The 16,309-nt window shown below is 39.0% G+C and overlaps 1 protein-coding gene across 1 annotated transcript; it reads right to left on the bottom strand.

Annotated features, from left to right (window-relative positions):
- Positions 1–1,333: 1,333 nt before the first annotated feature.
- CNIH1 (cornichon family AMPA receptor auxiliary protein 1) lies at positions 1,334–15,911 on the bottom strand. Its single transcript, XM_041759806.1, has 5 exons — positions 15,698–15,911; positions 10,423–10,491; positions 5,931–6,043; positions 4,757–4,900; positions 1,334–2,244 (listed from the first exon to the last, which is right to left on the bottom strand). Exons 1-5 carry the CDS (start codon positions 15,776–15,778, stop codon positions 2,217–2,219), a joined length of 435 nt encoding a protein of 144 aa, XP_041615740.1. The 5' UTR covers positions 15,779–15,911; the 3' UTR covers positions 1,334–2,216.
- Between the last annotated feature and the right edge of the window lie 398 nt (positions 15,912–16,309).

The raw sequence follows: 16,309 nt of genomic DNA, 5'->3' as shown, positions 1-16,309 counted from the left end.
GTTGTCTCAAAGATGGGAAGATACTGTGAGAGCTTCCAGGCACTCAATCTTTTAATTGCTCACGTGCCTAGGAGCCACCCACCTACCACTGAGATGGGTGAACCATACTGGCTGGCAATCAGTCAGTCACCTTTGAATCAGCTAAGGACTACATATCTAATTTTTGAAGCATGAGAAGGTGGCTTCCACAAATTGCAGCCAGTAAGCCTTGCAGAATTTTGGAGAATATTCTGGAGTATATTATTAAAAGGAGATTTGTTAAAACTTAGAAAGTAGTGCTTGCTAAGAGACCACAAGGGCTCGTGCAAATACTTCGACAGGAATGCTAAAGTAACAGCCCCAAGAAACCTATCTGGACCTGGCAAGGTCTCACATGATCAAAAGTTACTTGTGAACCAAAAAGAAAAATGAGAAGTAGGTGCTGACATAATTAGCTGGATTAGAAGCTGAATGGTTGCTCAGACTCTGAGCACAAATTTTCAATGCCTAGAAACTGGTCAATAAATAATTTTCTGCATGAAACAACCCAAGAGGCAGATCCCTCGAGGTGTCTGTCGTCCAGACCATAAAATGTAAGGTCTTTAAAGCTTCTCTCATTAGGAAATAGTTTGGCTCTCCTCTCTCTTCTGGTTCTACAACCTCTTCTTCAGCACACTCACCCTGTTATATAATCCCAAACAGTGAATAGCTATTCTCCCAAAAGGTGGGGAGGCATTTCTTCACTAGCAGAGAATTCGGCAGCATCTAATTTAAGGAGCTCTTAGAGTAAGAATTCTATAAACTCATCCACAAACTACCTTGATCATTATGTGGAATTTCTATGTATTGGTTTTCTTTCTTTGATCTTTTGTTTAAGAAATTTTGGAGCCACTCACACTATTTTCAATTGCCTCAACTACGGCACTCCAAATAAAGCACAATTCTTACAAAAACATGCAAGCCATAATTTACCTGCCTTACAAGCAGCAGCAAAAAACTCAAATTTAATAGGTTATTTTTCCTTAAAAACCTGCTGTTTCAAAAAGGAAAACAAAATTTAACATTTTAAGGTGCCACCATAATTTTTTGAATTGGTTAAGAAAAATGATGATGCTGTGCCATCAATGTTTATGAACTTTGTCAAGTGACAACAGAGGGTAATGTGCTTAGCCACTTAAAACTACGTTTTTTAGATCCAGGCATGGTATTTAAAACAACAACAAACACACATACACACAATGTCATACTCTACTATTTTTTTTAAAAAAACTGACAGTAATATGTCTTTATTATGGATTAAGCAAGTGTAAGAAATAGCTATTTGTAATCTTTAAAACAATGCACTGAAAATAAGTTAATTTCAGAGTTTTATTGTATTGCACTAAGGAACAGCAGGACGGTTATACAATGTTCTCTCTCATTCAATTTTGAAAATCTAAAGTACTTGCAAATTCTTAAGAATACCTTTACCACCAAATTAGAACAGTAAGTATAATAACCAATTTCTTAATAAGTAATGTCTTACAAATTAAAACACATTTAAAATAGCTTTAAATGCATTCTTCACAAGTAATTCAGCATATATTTTTTATCTTGTTCACTTATGCTTAAGAATTAAAGCAAGTATATTACTCTGATGGAAATATGGGAAATCTCTCATTCATGCAATATACAGGGATAATATTCAAGTTGAAGGGGAAAAATCCCACTCTTCTTATTTTGTAAATGTGTCCATATATAATCACATACATGATAAATAAGGAAACCCATGAAGTTTCCCACAAGTCAGATATATATTTTCAGTCATCAGAAGCACCTGATATCTACAGCTAATTTATAATTAGATGGCATTTCAATAAACCAAAATGAGCCCTACAAGTTCTATATATAACAAAAGCTTCCAATGGACTAAGGATAGTCAATAATTAATGCAATCATTCATGGGATTATGGCTGTTCCTTAAGGAGTGCAAGTTCAAACCTGTCAACACCAGAGGTAATCACTTTATATTAATTTATACGTAATTCCATTTAAATTCTTTATCCGAGTATAACATATGAAAACAGTCTTTCCACAAGCAAAAAATGTGGAAACATTTAAAAAATAAGGAGTCATTTTTTAAAGTAACTGATCAGATTCCATAGTCTACTCTTGGAAACAGGATCTTGCTGGATAGAATCCCTTCATTTGGTGGCTTTTTGCATGCACTTACTGGACCAATTCTTCTGTGTGTTGTTCTAAGAGCTCACCAAAACATAGATCATGCTGAAAAGAAGAAAAAGCCTATTAATTCAAACATTCCTAACTATAAAAACTAAAAGCACCAAAAAGTTGAGTCTGCTTTACAAAGCAAACTGGTTAAAAAAAAAAAAAAACAACAACAACAACAAAGCAAACTGGTTTATAGTATCACACCACCACAGAAAATGAAAAGACTAATGACCAGTTCACAATACAATCCTAATTTGCATTTATGGACTTCTGCCTAAGGTAGGACTTGGCTCAGTGCATATGCTGTGGTTGTCCCCTATTTCTTTTCCAATTTTAGCAAGTAGAACAGCACAGCTGAAAGCTTAATAGGGGATCAGAGCTTAGAGAAGCAATCCAAACAGTACACTGCTCTGGAGTTGTCTAATAATAGCAGCAAGCATCTCTGGAGGGCTCACTTCATGCCAGGCCCTCCACTAGATCTTTTATGTACATGATCTCGCTGAATCCTCTAAGCAGTCACAGGGGGTGAGTACCATGATTATCCCCATTTTACAGATGGAAGAGGAAGAGCCATTAGAGGAAGGCTCTAGGCAACAGCAACAGGGTGGAAAAAGGGCACAAACAAGCAAAATAGAAACAAGCAAAATAGAAAAAAAAAACATTTATTTTCTGGGCAATTCTACCAGAGTAATGTGGGAAAGGCATGGTTAAAAAGCATGGATCAAAAAAAAAAAAAAAAAAAGCATGGATCTCCAAATAGAAATACAAAGCAAAGAGTTGTGCAAACTCGATAAACAATTTAAACAGAAATGAAATGACCTAGTGCCACCATCTCCTGGTGAACATTTTCCCAGAATTGTACATCGCTGATTTTATCATCTATTCAATGATTCATTTCTTTCAACAAGTATTTTAATTATTAGGCTTCATGCCTAGCATAAAGCCCAACATGGGACTTGAACTCAGGACGCTGAGACTGAGACCTGAGCTGAGATCAAGAGTCAGACATTTGATCGACTGAGCCACCCAGGTGGCCCTTAACTAATATGTCTTAAGTGCCTACTATATGCCAGCACTGTTCCAGATATTTGTTAAAGAAATTTTTTTAAATGAAAATTAACAGGAAATGAAAATGACCCCTGGCATTTCACTTTTCAGAATTTATTCACTATTTCTGTTTCATAAATGAGCATCTGTAAATGCACTAAAGGATACTCATTTTCACAATTACAACCTCTAGAAGCATAAACATACCTTTTTCATAAATTTCAGCCTAGCATATTATTTTTCATAATGGAAACTTGTATGATATAAAGAGAAATAAGAATATAAACCTACCATCTAATACTTAGCAAGCTTTCTAACAAAAAGGAGAGGAGAATAGAAATAAGCTGAATGATTACAATTCCATCTTATACAGCCAATATTCTTCATATTTGGAAAATGAGGTGGAATGTCATCTCTGGTTGAATATGTCAATAAAAAATGAGAAAGTGTATTTATGTAGCTTAAAGAAATGTAATTCCACACTTGCAAGTGTCCTTTTCTTGTTTTAATGAGCAGCCATCTTATTCCATATACAGGACACTTAGGGCAGTGGTTCTCAACCAGGGCTGGTTTTTGCCCTGCAGGGGGCATTTGGCACTGTCCAGACACATTTTAGGTTTTGATGACTGGGGTAGAGGAGGTGCTACTGGCGTCTAGTGGGAAGAGGCAAGGGACACTGCTAAATATCCTACAATGCTCAGGAGAGCCCCCATAACAAAAATTTATCCAGCCTAAAATGTTAACAGTCTTGATGTTGAGAAGCCCTGATCTAGAGGAGGAATGATACGAGTCCATCACGGTATAAAGGAAGAAGAATCGATAATTACACCATCACATAGGATAGATCTGTTTCTTTCATTCATCTAATTCAGATCAAGGAAGCCAGAAAATAAAGGGCAGAGCATACAGTTTGTAAAGAATGATAAGAAATTAAATATCACCTCAAGATAGTGAAGCCAAGCAAATGGTTTTTTACAAATTCACACTTTTTTGCAATCCTCTCAATGCCATCACTTTGCCATGGAAAAATGAGGACTGTCCTTCACTGACGGACTGTGTCCAAAAATTTAGGAAGCAGCCCCTGACCACACTTTCTATCTCCGACTGTACAGCAGTTGGCTGCCTGTGACAAGTACCAGTCTATTCATATTTAATGTGAGTGCGTTTGCTGATGTGCACTGTGCCATTACCAGCCACCACCATTCAAGACACTGAGTTCTTCAAGTGGATTTTTTTTTTTTTTTTTTTTTTTTTTTATTTATGATAGTCACAGAGAGAGAGAGAGAGAGGCAGAGACACAGGCGGAGGGAGAAGCAGGCTCCATGCACCGGGAGCCTGATGTGGGATTCGATCCCGGGTCTCCAGGATCGCGCCCTGGGCCAAAGGCAGGCGCCAAACCACTGCGCCACCCAGGGATCCCTTCAAGTGGATTTTAAAGTACTATATTAAGACCATAATGCCTGCAAACTTTTTTGGAAGCAAAGTGAAATCATATATTCATTTCATTTTTTAAACTTACCCGTATAGGTAGTAAAAAAATGCTAGAAGATAAAAAGCTAATTTGCACCAGCCTTCTTTCTGACAATACGCTAAAATGTCTGCATTCATGATGGTTGTAGGGTCATAGAGTCCTGGTCCACTCATCACTGGTCTACTCATATACCTGCAATAAACACAGTCTATTAGCCACCCCAAAAAAGGGAAGACAACCTTTCAGATGAGAAGGAGGGTTTTCCTTCTCAAGTAACATTTGTTGCCATAAGAGGTAGTCTACATAGGGAAGCTTACTTGTAGTTCCAGGGTGGAGTTCTTTCCTCTTATCATCTTAATTTTAAAACAAGAGCCCCTATATGAGAACAGGACAGTTAAACAAGTCCTATCTGGTCTCTTCAACAATTTCATAAACACAAGGAAAAGGAAAATAACTGTAAAAAGGAACTAAGATTTCCTTCCTTTTAACTTTTTCTTTGAATATAATCTTAGGTTTACAGAAATGGTGTGAAAACACTTCACCAAGATATTCCAAATGCTCACATTAACCACACAGCTTCACCCTTCTTTTTTGTTTTAGCTCCAAATATGCACACATTTTTTATAGAATAATTTCAGACTCAATTACAGATATGATACCACTTTACACCTAAACACATCTTAAGTATATTTCCTAAGATCAGGAGCAATGAGATTTAACACACCTATTTAAAAAAGAAAAACCTCTAACTCTATTATATAGATCAGATATAACATACATAACTCAAAAGTTATAAAATATGAATATATTTTATAAACAGCCAAATTTAAAATTACAAAGTAAACATGGAGAAAGAAGTTAGACACACTATATATTTTGACTTATATCAAGTGCAAAGATGGGCAAAACTAATCCAGTTGACAGAGTTCACTGCTCTCCTTGGGAGGTGGCAGGGTAACTGACAAGGATGGGGCTTCAGACTTTTGCACATTATTGTATGTAAATTAAACCTCACTTTTTGAAAAACACCTTTAAAGAGTAACAAAGTAAGCGCCATAAAAGATATTAAACAATTATTTGTTCACCTACTTGATTTTATTAAAATAAATGCCAACTAATCTTCAGTTTTCATTTAGAGGACTAGCACATAAGATAACCGTATCAACCACAGTATAATTAAAATATAATTAGGAAAAGTATTAGAAATATATCTAAATATTACCTCCAAATATGATACGCCAAGAGGGGCATATTGAGACCCAGTGTAAGCCACTCTGCTGCACAAAGAAACATGACACAGAAGAAAGCATGGATGAGGTACTCGGGAAGTACAAGCTGGAAGAAAAATACAAGCCAATTATCAAAATGCTTTGGCATTAAGTCAAATGGTAATTTGGAAAGCAGGTGGCAACCAAGTTTCCATAATGAAAAAATCACTGTTTTCTTAGAATCAGGCATGAAGGATGCTGCTGAGCTCTGTTTCCATATCGAACTTTTTACCGAAAGTAGAATTCGAAGCAGTGACCAGATGATAAAGCTTGCACTAAAAGATTAAATAGAACTTCAAATTTAAGACTCAAATTCTTACAATAACAGGTTAAATTATACAAAGTTACCACCCAGGTGGTTCAGTTTTTTGCTGATCACTTGGAATACTTTTTCTTTCCACCATTCAACAATGATAAAAATACAAAAATGAGGTATCTGATCACATGCAACATGATATAAAAAAATCCACAAAAACAAAACTCCCCTTTAGGATATTTTACCCGTCAATGTTTCAAAGCTTTTAACAGAAACCAGGAATGCTACATAAAACAATACTTAGCAAATCACATCGCATTACCACAAAAGTAATTTTTCAATGGAAAGCCAAAAGCCAATAATCTCAGCACAGTCAGGGGGGAAGAAACACTAATATACACAGATGCAAACGATGTGCATTCTGCAATGTAGGAGGGAAAAGACTGAGTTCTGAACCATAAAATTGGAATTGTCCCGGTTCCTGAGCTCCGATGCTTACATGGCCTTCCTGTTTCTTTCAGCTTGCTTTCTAATCAACTACTACAGACACAGCAGACCAGGAGGTCAGAACTCAAAAACAAAATGATTTTTTTTATTGCAGGTAGTATTAAATGAGAAAAATTAATTCAAGCAAAACACATTTTATAAAATGACCAAGAGTTCATGCTTTATTTTTAATTATCTTTCTGATCCTAAAGATTTCAGCCTAATGACTCTGTTAAATAAAAGTCCCAAACCTTTCATTGCAAGTTTCAGCCAAATAACTTCCTACAAGTCACAGATGCAAAGCCAGTTTCTCAAATGTCTGCATCATATCAAAGTAAACTTATATGAATCCTCAACATCATCAGATCTTTCCTGAGAGGAAACCATTGTTGTAGGAATAATAACAATTGTACTATATATTCAAGCCCACTTTCTAATACTCCCAAATCACTTTTTCCACTTCAAAGCTGTAAAGCAAAGTTTTTAAATGAATAGTATTTTAAATGAAATCCCAGTAAAGGGCAGCCCCAGTGGCTCAGCAGTTTAGCACCGCCTTCAGCCCAGGGCGCAATCCTGGAGACTTGGGATCGAGTCCCACCTCAGGCTCCCTGCATGGAGCCTGCTTCTCCCTCTGCCTGTGTCTCTGCCTCTCTCTCTCTATCTCTCTCTCTCTCTGTGTGTTTCTCATGAATAAATAAATAAAATTAAAAAAAAAAAGAAAGAAAGAAAGAAATCCCAGTAAAACCAACTAATCTACATCACTAACCAGATATTTTCTACAAACTTAAACAATATAATAAATAACAAAAGATAAACTCTGCAAATGTATATGAACCTGTAGATAACAAGAACCATTAAGCCACCATTTAATTAAGATCAAAATTAAACATCTGCAAGAAAACAAGAAAATATCCACAGGAAATCTTTGAAACACAAAGACTGCAACCAGGACACACCAGGAAAAATATACATTGTACTAGGAGTTCCACTAAAACGGTTTATCATACTAGTATAAATTACAGAATTTTTCTTTACAATATATAATGTCTATTTTAGCTCTCTAAAGCCAAGTGATATCTAACAAAACAAATCATTATCCAGCTTTTCATCCTATACTTCCAGAGTAAGATATGGGAGATAATGATTTTGAAAGCACCATCTTGACTGCTCTTAAACAACACTTTTTAGTAAGAGTGAAAATACAGATAATCTGCCACTCTTCCAGTTCTAATATGAAACACATGCCACACTCCCTTCTCCTCAGAAAAGTCCAGAATCTTTTAATTGTGCATCTCATAAAAACCAGTCCACTCCAACCGTTCTTTAATGGTGAAATTTCCTCATAAGTGGCACAAAAATTATTCCATTTAGGAACAAATGTTTACACAAAAACTAGTATCCAAAAAAATTCCTCATGCAAATATGGCTGAAATGATACTTAACATGCAAATCGTAGTATTCTCTAGTTAAGGTTCACATTTAAAAAATAATATTTGTCTTCCCCCATACTTTGGCAGAATTGTCAAAACAAATTTTAAATAGGGAAAACTGTCAGATGCACTGCTAGTAAGCCAATTTTCGGCACCCTATCTAAATGCAACTTGTGTTGATATAAAAACTTCCTCCCAATCTACACAGCATTAGGATGTCGAAGCACATGTCTTTTTTAAGTGAGAATTTCCTTCCATGAAGAAGAGTCAGAAATCACACATTATATGTAAAAATGAAATTAGTCCCTCTTAAGTTAATGGTAAATTAGGGAACTACCAAAGCTTGAGCATAAAAATCCAACTGTCTGGGTTCAAATGCTGGTTCTACCTTAGCTGTGTGACCTTGCTGGTAAAGTGCTTCAACCTCGCTAAGCCTCAGCCTATCCTATCCTCCTACTCATGAGAATAACAACATACCTACCCTTTAAGTCAGTCACCAGCACTGAATGACAAAGCCCAAGAAAAGATGCTTAGCACAGAGCCTGGTGCCCAGGAAACCCCTCATTTGATTTCAGCTCTTATCATCCTCATCATCATTTGGTTATTTGAAGTAATGAAAAACCAAAGAGAATACTATTAATGAACAACTGCCAAAAAAATACATTTCGATTTCTTCATCTCTTGGTAACAGTTTCAATGGTAGGTTATGATATTTTACAATCGACATTATTACTTTCCAATGAGAAAGCAAATTCATCACCTATTTTGTTTCTTAAGAGCAGAGAAACAGTAAGTTAATGCTTTTAATTGTACCTACATCAAGAATTACTGTAGCAGTTTTTTAAAGACAAACTAGAAATTTATCCCATCACTCATTTTTATGAAGGAAACAATGAGAAAGTAGCAAACTAACTTTATAGACCCATAAAATCCCTCTTGTATGCTAGTGCCTTATAGTTTTACAAAGTTAAAGTCTACACAAGTTCTCATCTTGAGTAATTTTTTTAAGATGATTTATTGTATTCTATTTCTTGGAGACATATCCACTGCTTTCTTACAAATAGCCTTTCAGCTTCTAGCCAATTAGGCAAAATCAAACCTACAGGCTAAAGAAGAATCCTCCTAAATGAGTAAACTGAATGAAGTAAAAAATATATATATAAAACAGGGATCCCTGGATGGCTCAGTGGTTTAGTGCCTGCCTTTGGCCCAGGGCCTGGTCCTGGAGTCCCAGGATCGAGTCCCACATCAGGCTCCCTGCATGGAGCCTGCTTCTCCCTATGCCTGTGTCTCTGCCTCTCTGCCTCTCTGCCTCTCTCTCTCTCTCAGAAAAAATAAAAAATAAACCCCTAAGCACAATGGAGCCACATTATAACAATCCATCAGAGCTCAGAACTTAGTGTAAGTCTATTTTAGAAATTTAGAGTGGGATATATATTAGAAAAAAACTGTAGACTTCTGTATAGAAATTGTTATCCACAAAATCCTGGCAGCATGAATCCAAAGGGCGGCACTAGTGCAAGACTCCAGAGCCAAAGGAAAGATTTATCCACCTAAAAGGTTCTGAATAAACATCAGCTGAAAGGGTGAATAATTAATTCTAGAATAGACATAACCAAAGATTAAAGTAGACATGGTACTGAAGACTACACTTCCAGACTACCTCCAAATAAATCACAGCAGAAGAATCATCTCATTAAAGTCATTTTATGTTAACCAACTTTCGAACACTGCATCAAATAATGTAATATAAAAGTGCCTCTGGCTGTAACATTTTTTAAAAAAATGCATAAGCATTTAACAGCTTTCCCTACTTGACTGGGCCAGCAAGCAAACATTTGCATAAAATATGAAATTTCATGAAATCATAAACCTCAACAGGCATATGAACGAGCACACCGAACAGAACATTTTACAAATACAAATGCCCTAACCCTCCCCATGAAATGAATGTAGCATTAAAACATTAAACTAAAAAGCAGTACACACCTTTAATGCAATTTTGACTCTTTTAATCTTTTTGACCTTTTCAACTGTCTTTGGCCGACAATGTAAAAAGCAGATTGGAAGAATGTTAGTATGACAGCTGACAAGATCACCAACAGATTAATAATAGTCAGAATAGTCGAGCAGGAAAAAGAATATTTTTGTAAATTCTGCCTACTTCAAAAAGTACAAATATATTATGCTACTGAGAATATTGGCCATTTTCAAATTATATTAAAAGCAAAAACAGTTTAAAAATCTAAAGAAAAATCCTTTATTATAACTTACAGGATTCAGGGTATTACACTGGTCTATAGGATTCTTGTAATCAGTCTTCAGTTCATCAAATGCAATAATCTAAAATAAAATTAAAATAGTTAGGACCTTTAATAAAAAGCAGCAACAAACGATAATTGAATGAAGTTAATAAAACAAAAGCAAAAGTATACCAAGACTACATGAACCAATTCACAGTAAATTCACTATGTACTGATAAAAACCTAGAAGTGAAAACATGTTTAGACTAATAGCATTTAAATGACCTGGTATCACTGTGATAAATGTCTTTCAATTTTTCAAAGCCTCTGTACAAGTTATTTTCTCTTCTTGAAATGATCTTTTCCCTCACCCATAACTATTGATCAAAACTTTTGGGTTTTTTTAGAGATTTTTTTTTTTAAGATTTTATTTATTTATTCATAGAGACAGAGAGAGAGAGGCACAGAGACACAGGCAGAGGCAGAAGCAGGCTCCATGCAGGGAGCCCAACGTGGGACTCCATCCAGGGTCTTCAGGATCACGCCCTGGGCTGCAGGCGTCGCTAAACCGCTGCGCCACTGGGGCTGCCCTTGATCAAAACTCTTCATCCTAAAAACCCTCTTGCTACGTCAACCCCTCTCCTCTCAACCCCTCTCCTCTCTGTAGGTTTCCCTGACTCCCTTGGGCAGAAATAATTTCATGTGTCTAATATCCACACAACACAGAGCTTTACAGTGCTACCAGTATGGTATTTCTCACACTGCAGTATTTGTGTACACGTCTGTGTACCCCTCGGGGTGAGGCATTTTTAATCATTTGGGCATGCCCTGCCCCCACCAAGGAATTCAGTGAGACACCAGAGATGGACTCATATGCTTCAGTTTGTTCCCACTGTTCTCAAACGCATATATTTCAAAGTCCTGCTTCAATTTGGAAATACAAGAAATGGCCTCAGAATAGGGAAACACAAAATGATTATTAAACTTCATGGCCAGGACCGCCAAATATGGTAGTGCAATATCTGCTGAGGTGGAAGCTCAAAGCCAGCCCATGCTCCTGCAGCCAAGCATCCTGGTTTAGCTCTACACCAGGCTCTGCCCTGAGGGGCTGTGGAGGGAGGGATTTTACTAATTCTTCTACCCCAAGAGGCAGCTTGTTCTAATGCACCTAAAGGCATCATATAAGCAAGAGTAGCCCTGTTCAAGGCCATGATAAAAGTGATCAGTCTAACTGTTGTGTCCTCTGCATATTCCTATCACTTGCGGATGTTTTCACTAGGTCACCAAAGACTGAGGAAGGGTAACCCAGGTAAGACCAACTTCTAAGGGTGTAAGGAGTCAGTTATAAATGTGATAAGGGGAGAAAGATCTTATCCACTTATGAAATATATGGCAAAAATGTTTCTGACTACACTCTGGAGAGATGTGGCTATTAACATTTAGGGTCACTTAACACACAACTTCTAAGTTCAAAATGTGCTAAAAATCAAAATATGGGCACCACACCACTCTGTGTTATCAGGTCCAATGTTAAAATAAGAAGCCAAAGGCACCAAGTTTATGGGGGAGCTATTTTAGTTGCTCTCACTAGTCATCCTGGGGACAGAGAATCCAATCTGCCTTTCCTCTGGTGGGTTAGGAATAGTATCTTCGTATGTGAGGCAGTGTTACTCAATATTACCAGTAATCAGTAGAGTTCTATATTTCTAGCTTTTACTATGCTGGTTTATTTCCCTAGTTAAAGTTCTTCACTTCATGAGGCACTTGGGTGGTTCAGTGTTTGAGCATCTGCCTTCAGCTCAGGTCGTGATCCGGAGGTCCTGGGACAGAGTCCTGCATCAGACTCCCCATGGGAGCCTTCTCCCTCTGCCTATGTCTCTGTGTACTAATGAATAAATAAAATCTTAAAAAAAAATTTTTTTCACTTCATAAAAAGATAGTGGTCTTTTTTTCTTTAATTCTAGAATTTTATAAAATTCACCAAACTGACTAAATAAAAATTCTAACTAAAATAGGAATGGAAGGGCAGCCCAGGTGGCTCAGCGGTTTAGCACCGCCTTCAGCCCAGGGCATGATCTTGGAGACCCAGGGTCAAGTCCCACATCGGCCTCCCTGCATGGAGCCTGCTTCCCCCTCTGCCTGTATCTCTGCCTCTCGCTCTCTCTCTGTCTCTAATGAATAAATAAAAATCTTTTTAAAAAAATAAAATAAAATAAATAAAAATAAAATAGGAATGGAAGAAAAATAAACATTAAGATGTTAACTCCATGACAGCAAAGGTTTTTTCTGTGTTCACTGCTACGTCTCCGGGCCTGGCACATAAACTTCTTAAGTGTTCAATCAATATTTATTGATGGAAAGGGGAGGAGGGAACTAGCTTAAAACAATACAGAACTCAAAAAAAAAAAAAAAAAAGAACTCACCAAAAGGCATTTATTTGCCTTTGCTAATGAAACCTAACACATATAAATGTTAAGAATATAAACGTACAACTAGAAGATACTAATTTCTGATTACTTATGGACATTATTAATCAAATACCTAACATTTGCTGTGATAAATCCCCAATGAACCTCAGTAATAAAGTCCAAAATAAGGACTGTCATTGCAAATAAAATTACCTGCCTATAACAAGATCCAATTTAACAGCAGAGTATAAAACTTATGTAAAACTAACTTCTGACCAGCATCTTCTTCAGGGGTTTTCAGGGATCTTTGAACGAGTGTGTTAATGCATGAGCTTCTGTTTGAGTGCTATAAAAGCTGGAGTTTTCAAAACTCTTCTGAAAAGATTCTTAACCTACTGGTTTTCACATCTTTTATGACTATGCATCTAGACAAAGATGTTCACAAAACGTCCCACGGCAGTGCAGAAACAAAATCGATGTATTCCTAAAGATATCAAACTATACGATCCAGGGTAACTTCAAATTTGATGCATGTCTTTAGGGAATGCCTTCTCTTCAGGCAATTCTATGCTCCCACCTCTATCCTCCAGAGCATCAATCACATGAATTAGGACTCAACTGACAGATGTTACCACCAGCACAAAAAAGATCCTCCAAACGATTAATGCAAACAAGAGTCTTTGAATTTCTACTTGAAATTTCCAAAGAAGCTTTCTGGTACTTAAACTACCTGAAGGTTATGTTGACAGAAAAATTGATAGAAAGTTGATAGAAAAATTAAAATTATATATTTTAGAATTGTCAATTTGTTTCCAAAGGATACATAATCCTCTGAATTACAAAGAAATCCCTACAGATAAAAGCTCTCCACTAATCTGTGGAATACAAATTAATTTTTTTAATTCCATAATAGGACTTAAAATTTACCTACTTTACCCAGATACATATTCATTTCAACGCTGAAACTAAATTACTCATTTTTTTTTTAACGCAGTTCAGATTTTCCTTAAGCCAAACAACCTGGTTCAAAATGTAAACAAGGCCATCACAGCTCGCTCAGAATGTTCATCATCTCAAAAAACAAAGCATACCCATCAAGCAGGAAATGACTTAAATCCACATCCACAAATGGAAGGGAGCCACACATTTCAACTTCCACCAGAAGCTTACTAAAGTGGAGCTGGTTTGCATCCCAAATTATCTTTATTTGTTATTCTTCCACCAAAGAGCATAAACTGCTCTGAATGTATTGGTTCCTACTGAAAAGCATTTGAGGGAGCAGTTACTGAACAGCCTACCTAAGCATTTCCCACTATACAGCAATTAGGTTCTAAATTAATTATGAACATAACCACACTATCAAAAGAGAATAATCTGTGGTATCATTCTACTTTTTTTTTTTTTCATTCTACTTTTGAGGGTTTTTTTTTTTTTAAGATTTTTAATTTATTTATTCATGAGAAACACACAGAGAGAGAGAGAGGCAAAGACACAGGCAGAGGGAGAAGCAGACTCTACGCAGGGAGCCTGACGTGGGACTCGATCCCAGGACCCCAGGATCAGGCCCCGGGCTGAAGGTGGCACTAAACCACTGAGCCACCGGGGCTGCCCTGAGATTTTTTATCCCAGACACTGCTACCATTTAAATCACTGTCACTCTACGTACATTAAGAAATCCTTGCTATCTGCATGATGAAACCTGACTTAAAATTTACATGAATGAACATGTCCAATCATTCAACTGACGACTAATATTGCAGAAGGCACTAAAAGAACAGGAGGAGGGCAAAAGTAAATATAAGATATATCTTTAATAAATGCTGATTTCCAGAAGGCTGGTTCTAATTTTGTGCTAGAGAAACAAGAATCCTTAAAAAAATCTGTCGTAGAGGGACATCTGAGTGGCTCAGTGGCTCTTGAGTGCCCTGGCCTTCGTTTCAGGGCGTGATCCCGTGATCCCAGGGTCCTGGGATGGAGTGCCTGCATCAGGCTCCCCGCAAGGAGCCCGCTTCTCCCTCTGCCTATGTCTCTGCCTGTGTGTCTTTCCTGAGTAAATAAATATATATTTTTAATCTAGTATAGAACTGTCACGAGGAGCTTACTTGTTCCTTACAGGAATCAGTAAGGATGTGCTTCTATCCTGCAGCAAGATGTGAGTAAAAGGCGAGAAAAAGAAAAAAAAAAAAAAAAACTTCCCTAGGGAAGTTTAAGATTTGTGACCATTTTCAAAATCAAATTGAAACTACCTCTACTAAATCCAGCTACCCTGAATACAGATGGCTGGGAAGAGTGTCTCTTGAGAAACTCCAGCAGTCAAACACTGCTTTGGGGGGAAAGTTCGGAGATGCGGTCAACAAAGTGATCAATCTGCATCAAAGTTCACAAGGAAACAGAATGGGGGGGGGGGGCATTCTACTCGAACAGCACCCAACAAGTGCTGAAAACGGAGTTGGAAATTCCTATCTCATTTGGGCCAGACTCCGGGGGAAACTCGGAAAGAAAAGACAATGCGATTAAACACTAGTCATCCGGCAAACTTCGCTCCCGTCAGCGCGCAGCGCGCCTCGGTGCGCCCTTGACATCCTCGCGGGGGCCCGGGGTCGCGCCGGCGAAGCGCTGTCCCGCAGGACCGCGCAGGACCGCGCAGGACCCCGCAGGACGGCGGGCGCCCCACCCATCCAGGCCGGAGCAGCGGCGCGCGCGGCCTGCGCGGGGACGCGGCGGGCGCATCCCCCGGCCACCGCAGCCCGGCCCCGCAGGCGGAGGGCGCACAGAGCCGCGGCGGCGCGGCCTGCCCCGCTGCGGCCCCATCCCCCGGCGCCGCCCCGGCCGCCGCCCCGGGGCAGGAAGAGGCTGCGCCGCCTCCTCGCCCTCCTTCCCGCGGCCCCGGCTACTCACGTGCCAGATGGCGAAGAAGATGAGCGCGGCGGTGAGCAGCAGCGCCAGCATGTAGCAGAAGGCCGCGAACGTGAACGCCATGGCCGGGAGAGAGGAGCAGGGAGCGGCACCGCTGCCAGCGGAGAAAGGCGGCGCAGGGCCCTCTGGGTAAAACCATTCACTTCCCCCGGCCGCAGCCACGACCGCCGCCGCCGCCGCCGCCACCGCCGCGGCGCCCGCCCCCCCGCCGCGCGCCTGCGTACTAGCGCGAGGCGCGCCGGCGCCCTCTGACGGCGGAAGCGTGCGGTGCATCTACGTCGTCCGCGCCGCTGATTGATTTTCCTTTCCTTCCCTGGTTTATTCTTTGAACAAATGTTTCTTGAAGGAGCGCCTACTATGTTTCAGGCACTGTGCTTCTCCTTTGAGGTGCAAAGAGGAGAAACGTAGTACGGGCGCCCAAAGAACTTAGTAGAGTGCCGGAAACGAACGCCTAAATAAATCATGACGGTATTAGAGCCCTGTTTAACGGAAGTCTGCGGCTTGTGATGAAAGGTCAGAGAAGGGCATCCCTCCCGCGGAGCAGCGTTCAGAGCAAGAGCCCCGGGGCCCCGGGGTTTCCCAAGCGGAGGCTCC

The sequence above is a fragment of the Vulpes lagopus genome, chromosome 6, assembly GCF_018345385.1.
Source record: "Vulpes lagopus strain Blue_001 chromosome 6, ASM1834538v1, whole genome shotgun sequence".
Lineage (NCBI taxonomy): Eukaryota > Metazoa > Chordata > Mammalia > Carnivora > Canidae > Vulpes > Vulpes lagopus.
This window is presented reverse-complemented; position numbering and strand designations above follow the sequence as displayed.

Excerpts from the sequence above, each read along its gene's own strand:
- CNIH1 (XM_041759806.1), bottom strand. The coding sequence starts at position 15,778 with ATGGCGTTCACGTTCGCGGCCTTCTGCTACATGCTGGCGCTGCTGCTC. Across the intron at positions 10,492-15,697 it reads TCTTCTTCGCCATCTGGCAC|ATTATTGCATTTGATGAACT; the intron begins GTGAGTAGCCGG and ends ATTTTATTTTAG. Across the intron at positions 6,044-10,422 it reads AGTGTAATACCCTGAATCCT|CTTGTACTTCCCGAGTACCT; the intron begins GTAAGTTATAAT and ends TTTTTCTTCCAG.